We start from the raw sequence: 11,074 nt of genomic DNA, 5'->3' as shown, positions 1-11,074 counted from the left end.
AGTTATTTGTTAGAGAGAGTGAATTAGCTTTGCATTATATTCGGTGGCATTTGGCACTTATATTGTGTTTGGTTAGGGAATTTAGGAAGAGATTTAGAAAGGAAAAGGGAAAAAGGAGGTAAAATGCGAATAAAACATGTCTATATTTCACATAGTTTCACACACATTTTCCATTTTCCTTTTCAAACCCTTCTCCAAATTTTCCAACCAAACACAACATTAATAAAATCCATAGACATATCCCTTCAAGCTTCATCCAATAACACATGATTGATTGTTCTGGTGTAGATTAATCAGACATTAGTTTCGCAATAATTCTAAGAACACATGATTAAACCATAGAATTGATCACAGAAAATGAAAACCCTAGATTCCATTCTCAAAGCTAACAATTCCAAGAAATTTCGGACATGAAGGCCAAAAGAAATTGGACTGGCATGAAAATATCTATTACATGACCTAAAAAGTCCCCTCATGAAGCGCCAATTTTGACCACCAGTAAGCAATCCAAGCTCTCACTCTGTCGGAGTCAATTACAAGTCTTCTCTTACCCCCACCCAACTTAAATTGAAAAAACTCATCACCTTAGGTTAGCTTCCAGTTTGGACTTGGCAATACATCAAACGCTGTAATCTTCAACAACCCCAACATGCTCACCATCCCTCTCTACCTCTATTCCTTACTCCACCTCCTCTCCTCCACCGCGGCCACAACACCGCCTTACACACCCACGGATTACTTCCTCCTCAATTGCGGCTCATCCTCCAACGCCATGTCACAAGACCGCCGGAGCTGGCAAGGTGATGCCACCTCAAAATTCTCACCGTCCAACATCGGCACCACCTCATCACCATCCACGGCCACCCAACAAGACTCTTCTGTCACCGGCATCCCTTTCCTCACCGCCCGCATCTTCACCTCCAAATTCACCTACACTTTCCCCGTCTCCTCCGGCCCCAAATTCATCCGCCTCTACTTCTACCCAGCCAACTACTCAAATTTCGACAGATCAAAATCTTACTTCTCCGTCACCGCCGCAAACTACACCCTCCTAACCAACTTCAGTGCCTTCCTCACCGTCTCTGCTTTGAGTCCCCCAGATTACACGCTGATCAAAGAATTCATTGTCAGTGTCAGAGACACCCAAAAGCTCGACATAACATTCAACCCATCTCCCAACTCATACGCCTTTATCAACGGCATCGAAGTCGTTTCGATTCCCAACAATTTCTACATGAAAGGCGATCTCAATCCTATCCCTCTTGTTGGCTCTCAACAATCTTTCTATATCAATAACAACACTGCTCTTGAAACTCTGTACCGGTTAAACGTCGGTGGCAACGACGTGTCTGTGAATGACGATACCGGCATGTACCGGACCTGGCATCAAGATGAACCGTACATATACGACGGCGCCGTTAGTTTGGTGCCTCACCTTGACGTCCCAATTCGATACACTAGCGAGACACCGAATTACACTGCTCCGGCGATTGTGTACACTACGGCTCGGACCATGGGAAAGGACCCAAATGTAAACGTAAAGTACAATTTGACTTGGATCTTCACCGTTGATTCTGGGTTCCGGTACCTGGCTAGGCTTCATTTTTGCGAGTTTCTACAGGATGTAACCAAAGAACGTGAGAGGATATTTTCTGTGTATATGAATAATCAGACGGCTGTTCAAGAGGTTGATGTTATAAACTTGAGTGGGGGTAATGGAATTCCTGTTTTCAGAGACTATGTTCTTTTGTTCCCACCTGTCGATGTTCTCCGGAGTAAGGTGGATTTGTGGCTCGCGTTGCACCCGAATGTGGACTCCAAGCCCAAGTACGCTGATGCAATCTTGAACGGTTTAGAGATCTTCAAATTGAGTCAACCGGACGGAAGTCTCGCCGGGCCCAACCCTGAATACGTTCCTGCACCGCCGGCACTGTATCCAAAGCTACCGGGCAAACAGAATAGTAAGACGTCATCGTCGTTGGTCGTCGCCGTCGCCGGAGGTGTAATCGGTGGAGTATTCTTGATTTCAGTGATTGGTTTCTTGATTTTCCGGCGACGGAGGAGGGTGAGAGACTCCGGTGCAAGCGTGGTCAAGTCATCGTGGGTCCAATTTTCGATTTCGCACACGTCGAAGTCCACGAAGACTAACGCTTCAACGTTACCGTCTAATCTCTGCCGACATTTCTCACTAGCAGAACTCAAGTCTGCTACGCTCGACTTCAAAAAAGATTTTGTGATCGGCAAGGGAGGATTTGGTTACGTGTACAAAGGGTTCATTGATAACGGCACATCCACTGTTGCGATCAAGCGGCTGCATCCATCATCAAGCCAAGGGGCCCGCGAGTTTCGAACGGAGATCGAAATGCTATCCAAGTTACGCCACCGCCATCTAGTGGCTCTGATCGGTTACTGCGATGATAATGGTGAGATGATCTTGGTGTATGATTACATGGCCAACGGTACCCTCCGTGATCATCTCTACAAATCTGACAATCCGCCTCTCTCGTGGAAGCAACGCCTCGAGATCTGCATCGGTGCTGCACATGGGCTCCATTACCTCCATACAGGAGCAAAGCACATGATCATTCACCGCGACGTCAAGTCTACCAACATACTATTGGATGAAAAATGGGTGGCCAAATTTTCAGACTTCGGATTGTCGAAAATTGGCCCCACTAATGTGGCCCAGAGTCACGTCAGCACTGTTGTAAAGGGTAGTTTCGGGTATGTGGATCCAGAATATTATCGACGACAACAATTAACTGAAAAGTCTGATGTGTACTCTTTCGGAGTGGTGTTATTGGAAGTGTTGTGTGGGAGGCCCGCAATTGTGACAGGGCTAGAAAAGGAGCAAGTGAGCTTGGCTGAGTGGGGCCGGAAATGTTGGCGAGAAGGGACCGTTGATCAGATTGTGGATCCACATTTGACGGGTCAGATTGTGCCGCACTGTTTAAAAAAGTTTGGGGAGATATTCGAAAGCTGCCTGTGTGATACTGGGATCGAACGGCCAGCAATGGGTGATGTGATTTGGAGCCTAGAATTTGCATTGCAGCTTCAAGAGATTGGCGAGGGGAACATCAACGGTGAAGATGGGTTGATGAGTCCCTCGGATCCTCTGCTTCTGGCGAGAAAGACCACGACCGATGATGACGATGATATGTTGTTTTCGACATCTCACAGCAACGAGACCGGGACATCAACCGCTGAGAGTGGTGCAAGGAGTGGCAGCAGTTTTGGTTCTCATCAGATTGTTGTTTTCTCTGAGATTTTGAATCCAAATGGACGGTGAGATCAACTTCAATACATGTGGGGGTTAAGATTTTTGGGCATAACAAAAATTAAGATGAGTAAGCGCAAGATAGATTTGCAAATGTTCCTGGTTTGATTTTCTTTTTTTTTTTTTTAATCTGTAAAAGTTTGATATATTTTGGTTTTAATTTTACTAAATATTGTATTGCAATGAATAAATTTAGCTGCATCGCCTATCAATTGAAATTAATCTCTTGCTAGCTAGTGAATGAGGCATTTCTTGCTAAACGAGATTTGAGTATTACTATTGCAAATGTAAATTTCCTTTAAAAAAATAAATAAATAAATAAAATAAAATAAAATGAAATTACTCCAACAAAGGAAACAAACTAGACCAATTTTAAACATTAATAAAAATTGGAAGATCAAAATGCTTTTACTTCAAACTTTGCTCGTCTCCTAGGCAAAAAATAAGTTGTAAACAATGAAAAAAAGGCATCAAGGGATGATCAAACATGAAATCAATGTGAGAGAGTCTGAACTCATTTCCTAGTTCCTAGGTCAACAGCTGAATTAATTGATCAAAAATCCAAATGAGAATGATCTGAGAGGAAGAAGAAGCAATAGGCACAGAAAAACCTGTCTTAGGAATGCAGAAACAAAGCAACTCCAGGCTCTCAAAATGCCTTCCAGGAGGCTCTGTTCTTGCACTGTTATGTCCTCTTCTCTTTATCACCCTCCTGACAATCATAATCTTCACTTCCAGTGTTTCTTACCCTCATTTCATACTCAACTCTGCCACCAACAACTCAGATTTCCAACCGGTTTTACCTCATTCCCTTCAAAACCAGATCTCTCATTTGCAGACCCAATTGGGAGTTCTATTAGAACGGCTACATTCTGAAACCTCAGAACCAAAAACAATATCGAAATTTTCAGATAAAGTTCTTGCCATCGCTATATCAATAGCCAAATTAGCAGAGACTCTATCAGGTTTGTACAGCAATTCTCCTAATAGCAGGAATGAAGCGAGCAATGTAGAGGAAGACCTCAGTGAGCCCAAAGAAAGTGAAGTTGAAGAAGGATCAGTACCTGGAAAGGTTTTCAACTCTGCTGAGCTTCACAGTTACATTTTACCCAAACCAAACAGGATTAATGGGAAGAAGAATTTTCTTGGGCTGGAAGCGATTAACCCATCTATCGGATTAGGTTGTGTCGGTATGGCCTCAAACACAGACCGGTTCATGACCTACAAGATGTACAGTACATGCCCAGATGATTGGGACTTGGCTCAGAAGCTTGTAGTCAGTGGTTGCGAGCCAATACCCAGAAGATGGTGCTACTCAAAATCACCTCAACACTACAACAAGCCACTTCCTGTGAAAAGACTATACCTGTCTTGTTTCAAATGGAACGATTGACAGAAGAGGCTTCTACAAATGCTCTGATTGCTTCGAACTTTCCAGGTGAGGATGGGAAGTGCCAACCAATGAGTCTCTCTCAGCAGAGTTCACAATCGGTGAGGTTTTGAGTCTAAAGCCAGTGGAGATCCGCGTTGGGCTGGATTTCAGCCCAACAACTGGTACATTTGCTGCAATTATGGGAGAGAAAAATGTTACCATTGCTTCGGCCACGCTGAATTTAGGGGCACCTTTTAATGAGGTGATAGCACTGAGTCTGAGAGGACTTCTTCCTCTCTACGTCTCAGTTGACTCGAGACTGCCTTTCTTTGACAACACACTTGACATTGTTCATTCTACTCTGTTCTTGGATGGATGGATTGGAATTGAACTCCTTCAGTTTGTCTTGTTTGATTGGGACGGTGTGGTCCGGCCTAAAGGAGAGTGGACGAGTTCTTTTGTAAGAAGGAAGATATGAAACTGGGGTAAGTCTATAGTACATTTTGTTTAAAAAATGTATGGTACATAGAAAATCAATGGCTCAGATTGAGCCACATCATTAAAAGTGGCCTGGTAAACAGGTCATTTTTTATAGTTATGAGCCGAAATCATATTTGTTCATAACTAGAATCAAATTAATCAAAACTTAGTTATGAGCTCTCATCACATATCTCATAACCACATCTCATAACCAACACCATTTTGTTGATAACCAATATCACATATTTCATAACTATAATCACATATCTCATAACTACATCTCATAACCAATATCCTTTAGATCATAATCACACCACTTTGATCATAATCAATATCACATATCTCATAACCATTAATCACATATCTCATAACTACTACTTATATAGCTCATAACCACATCTTATAACCAATCCCCCTTTGACTCATAACCAACATTACATATCTCATAACCAACACCCTTTTGCTCATAACCACATCAGTTTGATCATAACCAATATCACATATCTCATAACCAAACACCCTTTTGACTCATAACTACACCACTTTGCTCATAACCAAAATCACTTATCTCATAATCAACAATCATATATCCCATAACCATTACCCACATATCTCATAACCAACACTCTTTGGCTCATAACTAACATCATATATATCATAACCACTAATCACATATCTCATGACACCCTTTGGCTCATAGTCACACCATTTTGATCATGAATAACATCACATATCTTATAACCATTAGTCACATATCTCATAACCAACATTCTTTGGCTCATAACCACACCACTTTACTCATAACCACTAAGCACATATCTCATAACCAACATTCTTTGGCTCATAACCATACCACTTTACTCATAACCACTAATCACATATCTCATAACCACATCTCATAACCAATATCTTTTGGCTCGTAACCACACCACTTTGATCATAACCACCATCACATATCTCATAACCACATCTTATATCTAACATACATCATTTTCACCCATAACCCCTAACTTTGATCATAACCAACTCAAAACCACTAACCACATATTTCATAACCAACTTTGATCACATTTCTCTATTTTAGATTTATTTAGTCATAGTATCTACTAAATACAATAAAAAAGGTAATATACAAACAATATACATTTTAAAATACCTATATACACGTAGACATACATATAAATAATTTGACTAAATTTTAATAAAAAATGTGTTGAAAATTTTTATCTACGATGTGATTTTATTTATTTATACTAAATCATTATGCTCTTAAATTTTTTTCCAAACTTTTCCTCTTTTATTTCCCCATTCTATTTTCTTTCCCTCGATTTGTCCTAGTTGTGCCTTAGCTCTCTCTATTTCTTACTCAAACTACTCTATTTTGCTCAAATTATCAAGTGACCAACATTGATAGTTCTTCCTCGCTAGATTTTTACTCTTTCAACCTCAATCGTCTCTCTCTACTCCTGTGTCTCTGTACAAGATCCTTGAGCTCGTCATTGCTCTCTGTGTCCACTTCAACTATATTGATGGTGATATTTCTATATTTACTAAATGTATCTATCTCGAAACTCTAGTTCCTTCACATTAATGTCATACACACACAAAGCTTTGGCCCAAGTATTGATTCAAAAGGTTTTGTTGTTTTCAATTTGTACACACGTATGTGTTCTATAACTGTTGGAAAATGATTTTGGGTATATATAACTAGTGGCGTGTGGTCGCTCGATGGGTGCGTAATAAAAATAAAAATTTTGATTGGAATATAATTTTAATTACTTGCAGGACAGATGTTAGTTACAAGTGGTAATTATGCGAGGTTATTTTGGATAAATAAAAAAAATTGTGACATTAGACTAGGGGTAGCCATCGGCTCAATGGCCCGCTCAACCTAGGCCAATATTTTTAGGATTTGAAAAAATTATTTTGCCTATAGTACTAGGCTGGGCTGAAATTTTGCACCCATTTAATATTCGAGTAAAGCTGCAGATAGAGTTACAACCAAGTACATTTATTTATATAAATAGTAATTATAATTTTATAACATTTTAATTATAAGACAGTAAAAATATATATAAGACAAAAAAAAAACATGTATATACTTCTTTGTATGAGTTAAATTAAAACACTTGTTAAAATCATTTTCATTTTACCATTTAATTTTATTAACATTCTGAATTCAATGATATATAAAAAAAAATTAAATAATTTTATATACATTCAAGAAATAATAAAAAAATAATAGTTTATATTTATTGGATTAAGTGACCGGACTTGGAATTTGAACTTTTTTAGGATCGGGTTTGAGATGGTTAGATTAGTCTCAATGTCAGATTCAGTTTGGGATGACACATATCCTAACTATTCCTCTTTTTCTTTTCTTGTTCTATTTTATTTCCCTCGATTTGTCTTAGTTGTGTCTCAGCTCTCTCTATTTCTCACTCAGACTCCTCTATTTTGCTCAAATTATCGAATGATCAACACTGGTAGTTTTTTCTCGCTGGATTCTTATTCTTTCAACCTCGATCACCTCTCTCTATTCCCGTGTCTCTACACTAGGATCCTTGAGCTTGCCATTACTCTCTCTGTCTGTTTCAACCTTATTGTGATTGATGTTACAAAACTTTGTGACTTAATTACAATATTAGTGATTTTTAATAATTTTGAACAATCTTGTTATGCCAATTAGTGATATCATTACGTATTTTGTGTTTTATGTTACGAAATTTTGTGACTTGATTACGATATTTCTGCTTTCTAAAAATTTTAAATATTTTTGTTACACTAATTAGTGATGTGGTTATAGATTTTGTGATTGATGACTTTAATACACAAAAATAGACAATGATTTATATTAAAAACAAATAAAAAAATTAAGATTTCAATTGATAAATAAAAAATTAATAATTTATTTTATTATAATACTCAAATCATGATTTATTTTTCATTTTTTGTAATTGTTACTAGTAAAAAAATTTATCATTTTTATCATAATTTTCCCTTCAAATATTTTTTGTCAAAAAAATTGGAACAAACCCTCCAAATTTTATCCAAACCAAAATTCCCTCCTATTTTTTTTTTTGACAAACCCCTAGACCTTTTCTTCAGCCCTAACATTTGGAGAAATTACTCTCTCTCTCTCTCTCCAATCGTCACCGCTGCCCATTGCCACAGCTAGAGATCATCACCACATCCAGGTAGGTCCCACACCTTTCTCTCATATTCTGTTTTATTTCGGACAACTGATTTTAACCCTCTAGGTGTCACTCTCTTGCCAGGGATCATACACTTCCTGCCATCGTCTCCACCACCTTCGTCTCGACCATCATCTCCAAATTAAACAACCAATTGGATAACGCCCAACCCCTTGTCGCGACGACGAAACCCTAGATGTATTCAAGCTCGATTACAAACTGGTTTGTATGTAGTTCATAATTGCCCAAAGCCCTTACTTTTACTGTATTATCTTCGATTTGTCTGTGCTGAGAGGAAATTTTCAAATTTAGGGTTTTCAAGCAGATGATATGGAATTTTTTGTATGATTAAGTAAAAAAAAATCGAAAACCCATCTTGATTCAGTCCCATTTCCTTTGAAGAAAGACTTGATTTTGTTTCCAGGTGTAATTTATGAGATTAGGTGATTTTGAAGACCATTTGAGCCTTGATTGTTTGTGTTATTTAATGTTTTTGTGGTTGAATCTATGTTGCTCTAGACTTGGTAGGTCCACTATTTGGATGTGTTAGATGATATGTTATAACTGCTATTGAAGTTTTGTTATTGTTTTCATTATCATTATGGTTCTACAAAGGAATTTTTTTATTGTTTATGTGATGTGGCAACCTCATTGCCTTTTGTGAATATTCGTGTGGATAACTATGGAAGAGTTCAAATTTAGCTCAAGTGACTGAATGAAGGACTACTTGAACAATTAGTGAAGATTAACACGACCATATTATTTGAAAATAATTAATGGATGTTATAGGCGTTCATTATGAGGTACAAATTCCTTTGTCATTAATCATGTTTGCTAGGAAAATATTATGTTTGAAGAATCATTCAAATTGATTATTAGCCAAAATATTGAATTTTGTGGACATTGATCTATTGAAATATATAGTTTGGAAATTGTTCTTCTGTATTATTGAGAATGCAATTGATCTATTGATGAATATTGAAATTAGGGGCTTATTTTTTGAAAACTTATATCTAAATATTCAAAATGTATATGAATCTCATACATGAACTTTTGTCAAGTATTTGGGATATTTATCTAGTCGAAGCCATTGTAGCACAGTAATTAATTTATTTGAGATGTTCGCAGGTAATGTGGTTTGTATTGAACCATAATTGAGTTATTGCATTTAGTTGTTAGATCTTTCTTGATCTTTGGTCACTCTACTCTCAATCTCTCTCTTTCATTTTGAATTGCTTTTTTTTTTTTTTTTTTTTTTTTTTGAGCGATAGAACAACAAAAAAAGTTTGGTCTGTGAAGTTGTGAATTTGTTTTGGTCTTTTTGTTTTGTTTAAATATGGGACAATAGTGTTTCAACCATTAATGCTCCTGGTGGTCTCCTGAGCTATGTTTAATTTGATTGTGTTCTTTGATGTCATCATACAGTTGAACGCTGCCTATTAGGGTCTCTATTACAAAGAGAAGAGTTGCTTGCTATAAATAACTGTATTAATGAAGATGAAATTTGTTTGTCTTTAATAGGTTTGAATGTGTTCAATTTACGTGGAATGTAGGTCTTTGAATTGAGGGTCATAACTTTGTTTTGTCCTTTGTTTTTATTTTTTTGGTTTTTGTTTTTTTCATACCTAATGCATATCTTTGAATTACATTTTCAGAAGCAAACAAGAAAAAGGGGAGGTAGCCATCATGTATGTCACTACTGGAAGTCTATATTAGTTATTGAAGTTACTTGGAATGTTCATTGAAAGTCTTCATAATAATAATAATAAAGAAAAGAGTGGGGAGTTGGTGGTTCTCTTCCTGTCTCTATTAAATCGAAGATCAAATTTGTTTTTGTTTAATTGGTTTAAATGGATTCAAATTTTGTGGAATTCAAAAGTGAATCAAATTGATTTGGAAAGTTATTTGACCAGTCTATTTTTGATTAAGTGCTTTAATCACTCTCATTCTTCTGCAACATATTCAATGTTCAGGTTGGGCATGACAAGCAAGGATTGCTGATAGGTTTGCTACTATTAGGCTATCCATGGGGGTGAAACTTCAATTTTGCTCTTGGTTGTTGTAGTAGAGGTTTATATTACTATTTCACCGACAAAAGGCAAATGTGGCGGGTATGATTTCTATATTACCGATACCTTCATGCTACTAGCACTGCATATGTCCTCTATTTGTAATATGCAAATAAAGTACTAATTTACAATGGTCTTTGGCATTTTCAAGATCTACATGCCGAGACTAAAAAGAAGTCTATCTCATTTTATGGCATTTTAAAAGGTGTCTCTATATCTTCGTGAGTACTTAGAGATCTTGATGGGTGATTCTATGGATTTTTTAGTTGTGTGCTATTTTATTCGCAATGTCCACAAATATATTACTTGTGAATGAATTGCATTTTTTCATTCTTATTTTCTGTTAGTTATTCTTGAATTTTATTGCTTTAACCTAGGTATAATTTTGGGTTTTTAAATTTTTTTGTAAATGCATATGATTGTTATCAAAGAGGATGAAAGAGAGATACTAGATCCACTGCCCGTGGTGGAACCAAGAAGTAGACACTCAAAAAACAAAATTTGTGTTGCTTTGTTATATAGATTTTGTCACAAGGATGTAGACAATATTTAGGATTAATTTTAATTGTTTGTGTTCTTGCTGTTTGTAAATTATAGCTCTTGAGGATTAAATTTAATTGTTTTTCAATAGAGCGCATGGACGTAGGCTCCCACAAAAGAATTCCCTACCAATGTGCTAGCA

General features: G+C 37.1%; 1 protein-coding gene and 1 pseudogene across 2 annotated transcripts; both read left to right on the top strand.

Moving 5' to 3' along the window:
* The first annotated feature begins 446 nt into the window (after positions 1-446).
* LOC114308966 (receptor-like protein kinase FERONIA) lies at positions 447-3,537 on the top strand. Its single transcript, XM_028254649.2, has one exon. It carries the CDS (start codon positions 650-652, stop codon positions 3,287-3,289), a length of 2,640 nt encoding a protein of 879 aa, XP_028110450.2. The 5' UTR covers positions 447-649; the 3' UTR covers positions 3,290-3,537.
* A 111-nt stretch (positions 3,538-3,648) lies between these two features.
* LOC145822761 (putative methyltransferase At1g29790) lies at positions 3,649-5,138 on the top strand (annotated as a pseudogene). The gene has a single exon (XR_014364467.1). The product of XR_014364467.1 is annotated as a putative methyltransferase At1g29790 (transcript).
* Positions 5,139-11,074: the final 5,936 nt, after the last annotated feature.

Source organism: Camellia sinensis, chromosome 1, assembly GCF_055761805.1.
Source record: "Camellia sinensis isolate YWXY chromosome 1, ASM5576180v1, whole genome shotgun sequence".
Lineage (NCBI taxonomy): Eukaryota > Viridiplantae > Streptophyta > Magnoliopsida > Ericales > Theaceae > Camellia > Camellia sinensis.
The sequence above is the reverse complement of the archived record's forward strand: the minus strand, read 5'-3'. Positions and strand labels throughout refer to the sequence as shown.